The 16,661-nt window shown below is 47.5% G+C and overlaps 1 protein-coding gene across 4 annotated transcripts in view; it reads right to left on the reverse strand.

Moving 5' to 3' along the window:
- Positions 1–16,661, reverse strand: part of ZBTB17 (zinc finger and BTB domain containing 17) — a 74,807-nt gene that overhangs the window by 6,985 nt on the left and 51,161 nt on the right. For 3 of the 4 annotated variants that reach the window (XM_030222403.1, XM_030222402.1, XM_030222404.1), the window contains 4 exons: positions 15,741–15,857; positions 12,885–13,005; positions 9,078–9,208; positions 175–405 (listed from right to left, as the gene is read on the reverse strand). In XM_030222403.1, the coding sequence (XP_030078263.1) occupies positions 175–405; positions 9,078–9,208; positions 12,885–13,005; positions 15,741–15,857 (600 nt within the window). The remainder of the gene's footprint in view (positions 1–174; positions 406–9,077; positions 9,209–12,884; positions 13,006–15,740; positions 15,858–16,661) is intronic. The other variant, XM_030222405.1, reaches the window with a different exon arrangement.

Raw genomic sequence — 16,661 nt, forward strand, 5'->3', positions numbered from 1 at the left:
TACTTCCTGTGGGTCCTTTAGATCTAGAGAACACAGCCAGTCCCCTGAGGGATCCCAAGGAAACCATCCTGAACTTTTGTTTGCTAATGGACGGAATCCTCCCATCTTCTTTGTGATCTGTGCTCTGTCTCCTGTCCAGACTCCCCACCCTCCCCCCCTGCAGCCTATACTCACCTGTGAGCTGTGTGACTGCTGTAGCAGCTAATGCTTCTGTGGCTAATGTGACCATGTCATCTTGAGCAACAGTAACAATGTTGACTTCGTCGTCCTCTTCCTCCTCTTCCCCTTGGTCCAGGATCTTCATACCAGCCTTGCCCTGGTGTACAGTTTTCACATGGGAGCGCAGGTTGTCTACTCGATTAAAGCCACGGCCACACTTGTCACACAGGAAGGGTTTCTCCCCTGCTTAAAATAGGAGGACAACTGTTACCTTTCAAATTCACAAGCACATTCCTTCCCCCGTTCCCATCATGAAAATATACTAAGTCACGCTGCCCCTCTTGTTGCTGCATTGCCTATTAAAAATGGCTGCCGAGACTTGTGCAGAAGTCTTGCGAGGCCGCTGTTGGAAGTCTCGGCAGCCATTTTAAAGGAGGTGCGGCAGTAAGAGGGTCAGCGGCAGTAGCCAGGAAAGACGGGGGATATTTCTTGCCTAGAAGAATCCATTAGACCACCGGGACGGCTTCAGATATGTGCCAAGGCTTGGGGGACTGGGGAGGAGGTCTGGAATATGTATGTGGATAGGAGAGAGAGGAGGATACTGTAATTAAAAAAAAAAAAACCCCAAACAAAACACGTAGCCGGATCCCTGTGCACTCAAAAACAAGTAAGCAAACCTATGAGCTGCTCCATCCACGTTGTCTTTCTTTATTGTAGGTGGAATTTTTATTTAATCTCACTTAGATTTTCAAACATGCTCGCTTGTGCATGCAGATTGTACACGGAGGAAGTATAATAACAGAATAACTTTTTATAGGTAGATTAGTAATTTGTTATAAATCGTAGTCAGTGTGTCATTTGGAGGGGCTGGTTAAAGGGACACCCTAGTTCTATTATATTCGTGCAGAGATTTTTTTTCTCTTGGTAAAGGGCCACTAAACCGACATTATGTTATGAGAATCAGGAGCTCAACATTCAGAGTTTCTATATTCTATCTGTTTATTTACTTATTTATGGCATTTTATCCCACATTAAATATGAATTAGGTTGAAACCTGGGAGCATTTAAAATCTTTTTTTTTTCCTGTGCCTACATCAAAACAAACAAAAAAAAAAAGATGGCATGTGGGAACTTGCTCCTTTTGCTTTGTGGAATGCAGTGGTATATTAAAAAAATGCCCTTGCCTTTTTTTTTTATTACTACTATTTCACAGAGAAGGTATTGATTAATGAGGGAAGGGTTTCCTTCATGCAGAACTGTCCAGAACTGTCCAGTCTAAATGTGCCAACATTGTCCAGTCCAGCACACTATTAGCAGCCAAGTTCATACAAAGTTAATTATGTTCAGTGGAAAATAAATCTGTTGGCTCAGGCTGCTTGCTATCTGAATATTCAATCACTGTTTCATCACTGCTACCAAGTATTACATATTAAAGGGATTTGTTTTAATTATCCAGTCCTTACATGCACATGGTTTTGCTTTATAAACACAAAGGTTTCCTATGATAGCATTGTGCATATTTGAATTAGTTTTTCTGTACAAGTTTTGCTTGATTTGTCTTTATTTGAAATAAAAACATTTGAAAACACATCTTTTCAACAAGGGGCGGAGCTAGGTGGGGGGCCCCACCAAACTGGTCTGCACATGGTCCCGCAATTGCTAAGACTGGCCCCGTTTCTGTAACATCAGCCATCTCTGAAAACCTCCCATTCAAGTAATGACTCAGTATGTCTTTCATTAGTCCCTGAAAATTCACAAACCTAGTGCACAAGTGATAAAGGACACAAAACAAGAGATTATTTATAATTTCCCAGGTCACGAAATAAAGAAAATGCAGTTCAGAGCACAGCCTCTTAAATATCCAGCATGACAGAAGCTTTTCTGCTAGAACAATGCACATGTGGTTACTTACAATCTTACACGGAAAAAGGGGCAGCGTAAGATCTAATTTTGAATCTCTATGTGCACTTTGCACCTGGTTCAAACTACGTGCATACCAAAAGCACCCGCATCCTCCATTCGCAGCAGGGTTTTTAAAGAGAATTATTTGCTCTGTCTGTTTACCTGTCTTATCTAGATTGTAAACTCTTTGAGCAGGGATGGTGAAATTAGGCCTTACCTGCTAATTTTCTTTCCTCTAGACCCTCCAGACCGGTCAAGACGCTTGGGTTATGCTCGCCTACCAGCAGAGGGAGACTGAGAACACTAACTTCAAACTATGTACATATAACCTGTGCCTAGCCACCTGACGTCAGTATCCGCTTAGCAAAGCAGAAAACCAAAAACCTGAAAACGAGAAACAAAACCCCTGTACCTGGAAAACCAATAGTCAAACACCAACAGTGTGCTTCCACAGACGGAACGTCCAAACGTCCCGCTCTGTACTGTTTTAGAGTCAAAGAAATTCTCTCCGACCACACTAAACTTGAAAGAATAGTCATAGCAGAACACGGCTCAAAATCACTTCTGATAATACACACTTCTGATAATACACAGGGCGGGCTCTTGACCGGTCTGGAGGGTCTAGAGGAAAGAAAATTAGCAGGTAAGGCCTAATTTCACCTTCCTCTTCAACCCTCCAGACCGGTCAAGACGCTTGGGAAGTACCAAAGCAGTAGAAACTTAAGGGTGGGACCCTCGAAAAGCAGAAGACAACACAGCCGCTCCAAACCGAGCATCCTCTTTTGCCTGAACATCAAGTCTGTAATGCTTCACAAAGGAATGGATGGAAGACCACGCCGCTGCCTTACAAATATCCTGCGGAGGAATAAAACTACTTTCCGCCCAAGAAGCAGCTACCCCCCGAGTAGAATGAGCCTTAAGCACCGAGGGCACGGCACGGCGTTTCAACAAGTACGCCGACGCAATGGTCTCCTTCAACCACCTAGCCAGAGTAGCCTTGGAAGCTGCTGCCCCTTTTTTGGGACCTCCAAACAACACAAACAACCTATCCGATGCTCGAAAATCCTGCGTTCTGCGCAAATACGACCGTAAAACGCGCCGTACATCCAACTTAGCCAGCCGACGTTGCGTAAGGTCCCCAGCGCGATCCCCCAACACAGGCAAGGAAATCACCTGGTTGACATGAAAAGCCGACACCACCTTAGGCACAAAGGAAGGAACCGTCCGTAAAGTCACTTTCTCCTTAGCAAATGACAGAAAAGGCTCCCTGCAAGACAGAGCCTGAAGCTCTGAAATCCTACGCGCCGAAGAAATGGCCACCAGAAAAACCGCCTTCAAAGTAAGATCCTTACATGTAATGGATGCCACGGGTTCAAACGGAGGTGCCACTAACGCCTCCAGAACCAAATTTAAATCCCAAGGCGGAACCAACGGACGATGAGGCGGCCGAATCAACTTCACTGCCTTCAGGAACCGCCCCACATCAGGAGAAGCCGCCAAGGAAACTCCCCGAATCTTACCTCTAAAACAAGACAAGGCAGCAACCTGCACTTTCAGGGAAGAGAGCGACAGTCCCCTCTCCAAGCCATCCTGCAGAAAATCCAAAACTTCCACCACCGAAGCACGCAAAGGGACATAAGCCCGCTCTTGACACCAGTTCTCGAAGGTGCGCCACACTCTCACATACGCCAAAGAAGTAGACCTCTTGCGAGACCGCAACATCGTATCAACCACTCTGGGTGAAAACCCTTTCTTTCTCAACCGGTGCCTCTCAAGAGCCAAGCCGTAAGCAAGAACGGAGAGGGATCTGCCATCTCTATCGGCCCCTGAACCAGTCGCACCCGAGGCCCCAAAGGAATCGGATCCTGCACCAGTAACCGCATCAGATCTCCGTACCACGGACGCCGGGGCCAATTGGGCGCTATCAGAACCACTAATCCCGAGTGACGACCGATCCGCTGTACCACGCGGCCCACCAGCGGCCACGGCGGGAACACGTAGAGCAGCTGCTGAGGTGGCCACGGAAGCACCAACGCGTCGATGCCCTCGGCTCGAGCATCCCTTCGACGACTGAAGAACCGAGGGACCTGCGCATTGTCGGCCGACGCCATAAGATCCAACACTGGCCGACCCCACTGCAACACTATCTGCTCGAACACGGAGGGATGGAGAGCCCACTCTCCGGGATCCAACGTATGCCTGCTCAGATAATCTGCACTCACGTTGTCCACCCCTGCCACGTGTCCCGCTGACAGACTCTGCAGATGAACTTCTGCCCATGACAGCAACTCCGTCGCCTCTACCGCTAACCCGGGACTCTTTGTTCCCCCCTGTCGATTTACATAAGCGACGGCCGTGGCATTGTCTGAAAGAACCCTGACTGCCTTGCCGTCCAGAAGACTCTGAAAAGCCCGAAGAGCCAACCGAATAGCTCGCGTCTCCAGGCGATTGATGGACCAACTCGCCTCCTCCAACGTCCAACGCCCTTGGGCCACCTGACCCAGACAATGCGCCCCCCATCCTGACAGACTCGCATCCGTGGTCAGCACCACCCAGTCTGGCGTGTCCAACGGCATGCCCTTCGCTAGATTCGGAGAGAGGAGCCACCAGCGAAGACTGCCCCGAGCCACCTCCGGCAGGGAGAGCCTCTCCTCCAAACTCTGAAACTGAGGAGACCAGCGAGACAACAACGCTACCTGTAACGGTCTCATGTGGGCCCTGGCCCAAGGTACCACCTCTATTGATGCCGCCATCAGACCCAGCACCCGAAGATACTCCCGCGCCGACGGCGCCCTCTGAGCTCGGAGCTGCCGGATCTGAGACTGTAGCTTGGAGATGCGAGACGCTGTCAAAAACACACGGCCTCTCTTCGTGTCGAATCGGACTCCCAAATATTCTAGGGACTGCGACGGAACGAGGTGACTCTTGGCCAGATTGACAACCCAACCGAGCGACTGCAGAAAGGACACCATCCGACCGGTGACCTCCTCGCTCTCTGCTTTTGATTTGGCTCGAATCAACCAGTCGTCTAGGTACGGATGGACCAAAATGCCCTGCAAACGCAGCGCTGCCGCCACCACTACCATGACCTTGGAAAAGGTGCGAGGCGCTGTCGCCAGGCCGAACGGCAGAGCACAAAATTGAAAATGTCTCCCCAACACCACAAAGCGAAGAAAACGCTGGTGTGCCTCTAGGATGGGGATGTGCAAGTAAGCCTCCGTCAGATCTAAAGACGTCAGAAACTCTCCTTCCTGAACCGCTACAATGACCGAGCGCAGCGTCTCCATTCGAAAGGAAGGAACCTTCAGAGCCGCATTGACCTTTTTGAGGTCCAAAATGGGCCGAAAAGCATCCTCCTTTTTGGGAACTACGAAGTAGATGGAATAACAACCCGTACCTCGCTCTCCTGGAGGAACCGGAACTACTGCTCCTAACTCGACCAGACGCGCCAAGGTCTCTCGCACTGCTCTCGCCTTGCGCCTGGAATGACAAGGGGACACGAGAAAGAAATCGGGCAGAGGACCGTCGAACTCTAACGCGTAGCCGTCTCGCACAATCTGCAGTACCCACTGATCTGAGGTGATCTGGACCCACCTCTGGTAAAACAAGCGCAAACGAGCCCCCACGCGAACCAGAGGTTGGGCCCCCACACCATCATTGCGAAGGACGGGACGCTCCGGGCGTTCCCGACGAGGAACCTCGCCCTCCACGGCGGCCACCTCGAAAGGACTGAGTTCTTTGGAAAAAACGACCCCTAGTCCCCCCGGAGGACCTGCCAGGCCGATATCGTCGAGCTTCCTGAAACCGTCCGCGCACCGCGGACCCCCTAGCAGCCTTAGGACGAAGCTCCGGAAGACGAGGAACCTTAGTATCACCAAGACCCCTCACCAACTTATCCAACTCTTCCCCAAAAAGCAAAGAACCTTTAAACGGCAGCGAACACAGCTTTGCCTTAGAAGCAGCATCAGCCATCCAGCCCCGCAACCACAGGGCCCGACGAGCAGCCACCGCCAGGGTCATGTTCTTAGCCGAAGCCCGTAACAAATCATACAGTGCATCAGCCATGAAGGACGACCCCATCTCCAACCTTGCCAAATCTTGAACCATTGAGGCCCTATCAGCCGGCGGGCTATCCAGCAGCCGCTCCGCCCAGCGGAAACAAGCCCGGGCCACCAGGCCTCCACAAACCGACGCCTGCAGCGCCAACGCAGACAAATCAAAACTCCGCTTGAGAAACGTCTCCAATTTCCTGTCCTGCGGGTCCCGCAACGCGGCCCCCCCATCCACCGGAATGGCCGTAGCCTTAGTCACAGCCGTCACCACGGCATCTACGGTTGGAGGCCGGAGGGAATCTCTATCCTCCTGCGGAAGCGGGTACAACTTAGCCATGGCCCGAGCCACCTTACACTGATCTTCTGGAGAACGCCACTCTTGGGTAATCATTTCTCTCAGATCCGCGTTCATAGGGAAAGTGCGAGATACCTGCCGAATCCCCTTCACCAAAGGATCCTGCGACCCGGCTGTCACTGGAGCTGACGCCTCAAACTTGAGAGTCGATGACACCTGCTCAATAAGTTCTGCCAACTCATCGCGGTGAAAAATGCGGACCACCGAAGGGTCCTCCCCAGGCACAGCAAGCTCCTTCTCATAACCAGCCAACGGCCCCTCATCCTCCTCCAGGGGACTAAAATCGCCCTCTGACTCCGGAGGGGAAAAACTTTCCATGTCCTCCGACCACTCCAAACGTGGTCTCTTAACACTGGCACCCCCCGTCCCAAGACTAGGGGGCTCTGCTCGCGTCGGCCCCGCCTGCCAGGCCTGGAACAAAGACCAAATAAAATCCGGCGGGAAACCCATCCGACCAGGACCGTCCCCCCCAGAAAAACCGGACAACTGACAGCCCAAAGGTCCTCCGACCAACTCCGGGCCTTGCGGTGCCGATTCCAAAATGGCGGCGGTTCCCGCCAAAATCGGGACCGCCGCCACGCTACCAGCCTGAGACACTGCCGGCTCTGGAGGGCCCGACGCGGGAACCTCCGCCGCTAACACCGGCGGAGCGGAGGAAGAAGACTTCGGTTCGCCGCAGAAACGGCAAGAACCGCCAACAACTTCAACCCCCCGGCGCGCACAAAATCTACATCGTAGCGGCTTTCCCGCCATCGCGCCTAAACAAACAGCTGACAGCCCACTCACCAGAAGCCTGCAAAACAGCGCCCCAAAGCAGCTGAACACCCCTGGAACCCCAGATTGCAGCTCGCTCAGCTCTCCACACCGCTTGGGCCTTCGATCTGTGAGAGATCTCTTTTTTTTTTTTTTTTTTTTTTTTTTTTCAACAAACTTTATTGCAGCCTGAAATTGAGCCCTGCTGCTGCTAAAACTAAACGGCACTCAAGGCTGCAGCACAGAACTGCAGCCGAGGCACAAAGCTGCCCAAACGGGAGAGCCAGTTAGGGGGAGGGACCCGGCCACCCGGGTGTGACACCCCAAAGGGGACAATGGCAGGCCCCACCGGACCCACCAACCCCCAGCACACTAAAGTCTTCCAGGCACAGAGGATAAAACTGAAAAACAGACCAAAGAAGCTCTAAATAATCTCTGAATCCTACCAGACCGGACAAGCTGCACAGGTTGCTTGTCTACCCTCTGCTGAGACTGAGAAGATACTGACGTCAGGTGGCTAGGCACAGGTTATATGTACATAGTTTGAAGTTAGTGTTCTCAGTCTCCCTCTGCTGGTAGGCGAGCATAACCCAAGCGTCTTGACCGGTCTGGAGGGTTGAAGAGGAATGTCTTTTTTGTGTATGGTGTACAGCGCTGCGTATGCCTTGTAGCGCTATAGAAATGTTAAATAGTAGTAGTAGAATTGCTCTGGGGAGATTTTGTTGAAAATAAATTTGAATTACCTGCAGTTCCACAGGGAAGCTGAATTTGCCCCGTCAGGGGATAATTTTCTGACAGCTTGAAAACTGCCTTGCCCTCCACTTCAGAGCAGGTAATGTACTTGCACTGTTGTTAGAGTGTGTGCATCCAAGGGATAATGGACAGAAGTTGGTTAGGGAGGGAAAGTATTCACAGGTACTTCATTTTTAAATTTGCTGTCCATACCTTCACAAGTCTATTTGCATCTGCTTCAAAGCAAGTACAAAGTAACCACATTCCCCTACTGGCTCAATTTTTCAAAGGCAAACTGTGCAAAGCAGCTCAAAGGACCGCAAGGTACAACATACCTCCTAGGCCTGACAGCCCCACAGATTGTTTTCCAATGTTCAGAACTTGGTTCCATGTAACTTAGCCACATATACATGTGAATTACTACTACTACTACTATTTAGCATTTCTATAGCGCTACAAGGTGTACGCAGCGCTGCACAAACATAGAAGAAAGACAGTCCCTGCTCAAAGAGCTTACAATCTAGTAGACAAAAAATAAAGCAAACAAATCAATTAATGTGTAGAGGAAAGAGGAGAGGAGGGTAGGTGGAGGCGAGTGGATACAAGTGGTTACGAGTCAAAAGCAATGTTAAAGAGGTGGGCTTTCAGTCTAGATTTAAAGGTGGCCAAGGATGGGGCAAGACGTAGGGGCTCAGGAAGTTTATTCCAGGCGTAGGGTGCAGCGAGACAGAAGGCGCGAAGTCTGGAGTTGGCAGTAGTGGAGAAGGGAACAGAGAAGAAGGATTTATCCATGGAGCGGAGTGCACGGGAAGGGGTGTAGGGAAGGACGAGTGTGGAGAGATACTGGGGAGCAGCAGAGTGAGTACATTTATAGGTTAGATAGCTCAAGCCTTTAGGAATGATCTGCCCCCTGATTCTGGTGCTCAATTATTATTTCCCAAATTTAAAGCCATGCATAAAATCCACCTTTTTACTTTGGCCTTTGGTTTCTCAGGTTGAAAATGTAGTCATGTAGTTCCCCCATCCTGGCCTCCCATGACAGGTTGCCTGCTGCCTGTTAAATGCACGTCCTGCAAGTAGACTGTTCTGTAGATTTACCCTGCTCATGTCCTGGAGAGACTCACCGGTATGGATGATGATGTGTTTGGAGAGATCCCCCACGTTGACAAACGCCTTGTTACACACATTACACTTGTGCGGTCGAATGTTGTCATGGTGGCGGATGTGATTTGCCAGCTGGCTGGATTGAACAAACCTATGAAGGCAGAAAAGAGTCCTCTTCAGTGGTTATACCCCTTCTTCCTCCCCCTGCAGCTCAAGGACAAGGTTAGGGATGGGGGAATGGTGGGCAGAGACAAGTCATTTAAAAATACACACGCTCTCTCACTCACTCCAGCAAATCTATTGTAAATAACTGTTATATTTCATTCCCAGTCCATCAAGAAAAACAACTCTCCTTTCCCCTGGTGTGAGCACAAAGGTTTGGAATATATATTTATGAGAATATACCTTCCCACAAAAGTAATTTCAGGATTTGTGAGTGCGACATGTGTAACAATTTCCAGAACGCACGAGTTGGTGGTGTCAAAGGAAGTATGAGGGAGGCATTTGCCTTGTCCTTGGAAAGGCGGTTTTCTTGTAGATTTATGGACAAAAAGTTGAGATGGGCTGGGACTGGTAATTCTTACTATATTAGAATACCAGCACGGGCAACTTTAGTGAGACAAGCACAGCTATCAGTTTAGAAGGCAGAGACTCTGGTCCCTCATTATAAATCACCCAAGGTTTTCACAGTTCTTTCCATTGTAAACAAGTGGGGAAAGCACGCAGGGCACGGTTTAGTGAATTCTTTACAATCCTTCTGTGAATGCAAGTGCATGTATGTGGGTATGTGTTCTGCATGTGTTGTATTTTTGCTGCGTACGCTTTGTAGCGCTATAGAAATGCTAAATAGTAGTAGTAGTAGTATGGTAGCTGGGGAAGGTGAGAAAGTTTGCAGGACAACAGTTGTAGGGGGAGGGGCAATGGTGCAGCTGTAGGGGAGTTGTTTTTGAGAGTAGGAACAGTTTGCAGGGTGGTGGGCCAGTAGTTTTGGGGAGTGTGGGCAGTTGCAAGGGGTAGTTTTTGGCGCTGGTGATAATTTGCAGGATAGTGGAACAATTGCAGGGGGTTAGTTTTGGGAGTGGGAGGTAGTCCACAGTGTGGTCATTTTTGGGGGTAGGAGCAGTATGTGGAGGGGGGGGGGGGGGTTAGATTTGGTTGCGCGGTAGTTGGTGAAGGGTATTTTTGAGGTGGGGAGCATTTTTGGGGGATAGTTTTCTTTTTAGGTGAAAGTTCGAGGGCTGGTGGTGGGGGATGGGACAGTTGTAAGAGGTGGTGTTAGGGTTGTGGTAGTTTGCAGGGTGGTGAGGTAGTTGTGGGGGGGGGGGGGGTTTGGGGATGAGGCAGTTAGTGCGGAGATAGAGGCAGTTGCAGGGGTAGTGAAATAGTTATGGGCAGCTAGAATTCTGGAGCTGGGCAGTATAAAGGATGGCAAATTAGTGGGGGTTAGTTTCTAGGAGTAATTTGGGGGTATTGTGGGTAGTTTCAGATGATGGGAAAGTTTGCGGGGTACTGTAACAGTAGTAGGAGGTATTATGTGGGTGTGAGATGTTGTGGCAGTTGCAGAGGGTAGTTTTTTGGGGTGGGCGCAGTTTGCTGGGTAGAAGGCCATTGAAAAGGGATAGCTTTCAGCTTATGGGGACAGTTGGAGGATGGTAGGGCAGTTGCAGGTGGGTAGTTTTTGGAATGTAGGGGTAGTTTGGAAGAGCAGAGAATGGGACAGGAAAGTCTGAAAGCTGTAATGCCTTAATTGTTATGTTTTACCCTATGTAAGCTTCCATGCTACAGACATTTAAGGGAAGGAGCAATGGAACCCTGGTATGGTTGGGCCTATTTTGAATTAGATGTGTCCTTTTACTGGTTTTCCCATGTTGAGTTTCATCCTATTCTGTTTCATTTTCTACGCTACAGAAGCTGGAACTTTTTCTCCCATTAGAATACATTGGACCACTTGTGTGTGTGTGTGGAGGGGGGGAGGGGAGGGGGCTTATTTTCTACACCCCTCCCGTTTCACTTATCCCATTTTCTAATTAGATGTCTTTTTCTAACCTGTTTTTCCCAGTTGTTAAGTTTCATTCCTTTCCATTCAATAAGGGAAATGGGACATGATATACCACCTTTCTGAGGTTTTTGCAACTACATTCAAAGCGGTTTACATATATTCAGGTACTTATTTTGTACCAGGGGCAATGGAGGGTTAAGTGACTTGCCCAGAGTCACAAGGAGCTGCAGTGGGAATTGAACTCAGTTCCCCAGGATCAAAGTCCACTGCACTAACCACTAGGCTACTCCTCCAGCATAGCCTCAAAATTTTAGGAGTCACCCTGGACCGCTCACTCTCACTCGAGCAGCACATTAACGCCACCACAAAGAAGATGTTCTTCTCGCTGTGGAAACTAAAAAGAATTAAACCGTTTTTCCCTCGAGAGGTCTTCCGCAGCCTCATACCATCCATCGTCCTATGCCACCTGGATTACTGTAACGGAGTGTATGCTGGATGTAAACGGCAACTGCTTAAGAAACTGCAGACAGTTTTGGAACTCTTTACCGAGGTCCATCAAAACCACTACAGATCATCTAACTTTCCAGAAATCGCTGAAGACCATGTTATTCAGAAGTGCCTACCCTGCGGACTCCCCCAGTGACTCCACTGCTGGAAGCACACTGATCTAGAGACATTTGGACATATCCCCCTTCCCTCTTCCCTCACAGTTTGCCCTCTCTCTCCATCCATTCCTATTCTTCCCCATTATCTCTTGTAGATTTGCTGCATTAGCTTCATTTTACTGCATTGGCGCCTGCCTCTGTGGTGCATTGTAAGCCATATTGAGCCTGACACTGTTGGGAAACTGTGGGGTACAAATAAGATAATAAATAAAATAAAATCTGTTTCACTCTTTTGGGATCTTGCCAGGTACTTATGACCTGGATTGGCCACTGCTGGAAACAGGATACTGGGCTTGATGGACCTTCTGTCTGTCCCAGCATGGCAACGCTTATTTTCTTATTTTGCCCCCAGTTAGACAGATATTCTTGACCCATTTTCTTTAATTCTATACAAGATCCAATGAGTTGAAAAGAATTTTAAAAAGAGCGATATGAAAAGTCTCTCCGTAGCTTAGGTTAATAAGGTGGGAAGGCACCAATTTTACACAGGTGCTTATGAGTCTTTGTAAAACACTAGTAGAGATTCTACAGAAGTCACACGCAGACTGCATGTGCTGACATTCATGTTTTCTTGGGAGCAGTTGTATATTATGTGCATAAACAGTGATTCCACTCACAGTCTGCCCTTGCACCATGTGCACTTTCAGGCATGCCAAAAGAAAGATAAAGCACCACAACTGAATGCGTTTGAAGCCTTGGTACTTTCAGTAAAGTAGCTTTTCCTTCAGCGTTGCGGTGGACGTTTTGGAACTATACATCGAGTTCTTCTGATAGCACAGCACTTCATAAAATTCTGCGATCCCTGAGGCAGGCGACCTTTGCCAAACACGGCTCCATGTCAAGTCTGTTTAGTTGTGGTGCTTTATCAATAAACCTCTTGTTATGGACCTCCCTTTTGGCTCCTTGTGGATTTGCCATTGTCCTGCCCTTTCTTTCATTCTGGATCTCTATCTACGTAGGGTTTTTCTCTGGTTCTGACTGTATTTTCTAGGTGTGATCTAATTTTATGAGGCCTTTGCACACACATAAATCAGTATTTTACATGAGAAGTGCCTTATTAAATGTTTGTGACAAGGTCGTCCTTTGGTTGGGCTGCTGTACTATGGACACCTCACCTGAGATTTGGTCCATATGTCCAAAGAAAGGCTGGTGCTGTTTCTTACCGTTTCCCACAGCGCTCACACACATATGGCTTCTCCCCTGTGTGCTGCCGTACATGAGCTATCAGTGAGCTTGCCTGCGTGAAGGCCTTCCCACAGATAAGACACAGGCAGGGCTTTTCTCCTGAAAAAGGTCAAGAGAGGAGCAGGTCAGATAAAGGCAGGAGAGCTGATCTGACCCAGGTGAAAAAGTAAGGCGCACAAAACATCTGCATAAAAAAACAAGCAATAGAGTGAGCAGGGCATGTACAGGACTAGAAAAAGCTGGACCCTGTGAAACTGCCATTGTTATACTAGGATAAGCTTTGTGCATGGACTGGCAGTTACAGCCTTAAACAGAAGTTGCCTAATGGTTAGAGCAGCATGCTGAGTACCAAGGTTCAAATCCCACTACTGCTTCTTACATAAGCATATAAGTGATGCCATAGTGGAACAGACTGAAGGCCCATCAAGCCCAGTATCCTATTTCCAACAGTGGCCAATCCAGGTCACAAGTACCTGGCAAGATCCCAGAACAGTAAAACAGATTTTATGCTGCTTATCCTAGAAATAAGCAGAGGATTTCCCCAAGTCCATCTTAATAATGGCTTATGAATTTTTCTTTTAGGAAATTATTCAAACCTTTTTTAAACCCCGAAAGCTAACTGCTTTTACCACATTGTCTGGCAATGAATTCCAGAGTTTAATTACACATTGAGTGAAGAAATATTTTCTCCGATTTGTTTTAAATTTACTGCTTAGTAAGTTCATTGCATACACCCTAGTCCAAATACGTCTACCTTTTCCACTCCACTCAGTTATTTTATAGACTTCTGTCATATCTTCCTCAGCTGTCTCTTCTCCAAGCTGAAGAGCCCTAGCTGCTTTAGCCTTTCCTCATAGAGAAGTCATCCCATCCCACTTATTTTTATCGCCCTTCTCTGTACCTTTTCTAATTCCGCTATATCTTTTCTGAGATGCGGTGACCAGAATTGCAAACAGTATTTGAGGTGCAGTCACACCATGGAGCGATACAAAGGCAGTATAGCATTCTCGTTTTTTATTTCCACTCCTTTCCTAATAATTCCTAACATTCTATTTGCTTTCTTAGCTGCCACTGCACACTTAGCAGAGGGTTTTCAATGTACCATCAACGATAACACCTAGATCCTTTTCCTGGATGGTGACTCCTAATGTGGAACCTTGAATCACATAGCTATAGTTTAGGTTCCTCTTTCCAACATGCATCACTTTGCACTTGATCACATTAAACATCATCTGCCATTTGGATGCCCAGTCTCGTAAGGTCCTCTTGCAATTTTTCACAATCCTCTTGTGATTTAACAACTTCGAATAACTTTGTGTCATCAGCGAATTTAATTACCTTACTAATTATTCCTACCTCTAGATCATTATAAATATGTTAAAAACCAATGGTCCCAGCACAGAACCCTGGGGAACCCCACTATATACCCTTCTCCATTGAGAATACATTTAATCCTACTCTCTGTTTTCTATCTCTTAACTAGTTCTTAATCCACAATAGGACATTACCTCCTATCCTACGACTTTCTAATTTCCTCAGGAGTTTTTCAAGAGGTACTTTGTCAAATGCCTTTTGAAAATCCTGATACACAATATCAACTGGCTCACCTGTATCCACGTTTATTCATCCCTTCAAAGAAATGAGGTAGATTGATGAGGCAAGATTTCCCTTGACTTAAACCCATGTTGTCTTTGTCTCATTAATCCATGCTTATGTGTACGCTCTGTAATTTTGTTCTTTATAATAGCCTCTACCATTTTGCCCAGAACCTATGTCAGGCTCACTGGTCTATAATTTCCCAGCTCACCTCTGGAACCCTTTTTAAAAATTGGTGTTACATTGGCCACCCTCCAATATTCTGGTACCATGCTTGATTTTTAAAATAAATTACATTACTAACAATAGCGCTGCACAATTGCTCCTTGTGACCTTGAGCAAGTGGTTTCACTCTCCATTACAGGAAAATACCTGTTATTCACCTTGAGCTGTTACTGAAAAAGCATGAACTAAATTTAAATAAAAATAGATATCCTCTGCCTCCCCTGCATTCTCCTCAGACCATCTGCACTAACTGCTGGAGATGGAGAAATACTGGCAAGAAGCTATGGTGCATCAGTCTTATAGGGCAGGCATTCAAGTCTCAAAATATTTCTCTGTCTCCATCTGCTGGCAGGGGAACATAACTTACTTTTCTGGCCTGGCCTGGTAAGGATAATAAGGAAATAAAGGTTTTTCCACAATTGTGCTCTATTGCATAAAACAACTCACAGTACAGACTGACATGCTACAGTGCTCTGACAACATGAAAAAAATCTTACAGTCAAGTACCAGAGTTCTGTAGAACCCTCCAATCTTGCCAGGAATTTCTCCTCCTATTGTATGGTAAGTTACAGCAAGGATGGCATGGGAGAGCAAAAGTGAAATGTTTTAGTGGTGCTTCCAAATACTGACCACGTTCTCACCATGTTAAGTATCTAGTTGTGTGGAACCAGCTTACCTAGACTCATACTTGGAACTGATCTGAGAGTTCTATAAGACCATGGAACATCTATGTGCTTTTTATACTAAAGATAGAGTGCCTGGCCCTGTGAAGAGTCTTAAGAAAGAGGAAGACTAGACAAGCCTCAGGTCTGATTCTCTTGCTTTCTGAAGAGAACAAGCAAGCTATGGAGAGAGATATATTAAGGGCCAAGAAGAGTGATGGCTCATTGTGGGAGTAACACATAGAAGGAATTGCTGCAATGATCTCAGAACTGGGCACTTAATCTCAGTACACTTGCTCTGTAACAGACCCTGTTTTACCTGAATACTAAAAGTGATCTCTGGTTTAGTACCTGTGTGGATACGGATATGACGCTGCAAAGCCCCAGGATCTGCAAACTGCCTTTGGCAATGGACACATACGTAGGGCTTCTCCCCACTATGGATCCGTAAGTGCCTCTTCAGGTTACCTGTGTGTAAAACACAAATCCCATCAGTTTTAAAGAACTTTGATAAGGTCCCATTCTTTACATGTCTCCTTCTCCACTATGTCCAAGTGTACGTTACATCTGTAAACACCCTGATGTCCTTCCTATAGCATTAAACAGATCACTCCTCCAAACATCCTCGCCTTGTTTAAGAAAGGAAGAAGGCGCTAGAATAGAGGCCAACTGAATTTTGGTTTTGGTGCAGAAACTGGCCTGAAAGCCGCATTCAGGATTTTTTGGTTTCAGCCAAATATGCAGACGTATTTTCAGTTGAAACCAAAACTTTTGATCCTATAATCTTTGGTTCTCCATTTTCCCCCTCCCAGAATCAAAGCAGCTCAACTTCCTCTCTGCCCCCCTGAACAGAAGTACTCCCCTGTCCTGCACCCTTAGCCCTTCCTCCCCCCCTACCTTCTATACTACCCTGGTGGTCTAGTGGCTTGTAGAGACAGGAGTGATCCCCGGTCGTTCCTACCCATGTCATCACCGCAATCAAAATGGCTGCCGCAACTTTCCGTGGCAGTCTCATGAGATTGCTGTTAGAGGTCACGGCAGCCATTTTGGGATTGGAGCCTGTAGGAGTGATCTGCAGAGGGGAGGGAGGAAGTGAGCTCCTTCAGACTGGATTGGGGGAGAAGAGAGTGGGGGCTATTCTCATTCAGGGGCTGGGCCAGGTTTGGCTTCGGCTGAAACCGATCAGCAAATTTTGGCTGAAATTCTGTTTCTGCTGAAACCGAAGAATCAGTTTTGATTGCCCCCCCTACTCTAGAAAGGGGTCAAGTCTCT

This window comes from Microcaecilia unicolor, chromosome 13 (genome assembly GCF_901765095.1).
Source record: "Microcaecilia unicolor chromosome 13, aMicUni1.1, whole genome shotgun sequence".
NCBI lineage: Eukaryota > Metazoa > Chordata > Amphibia > Gymnophiona > Siphonopidae > Microcaecilia > Microcaecilia unicolor.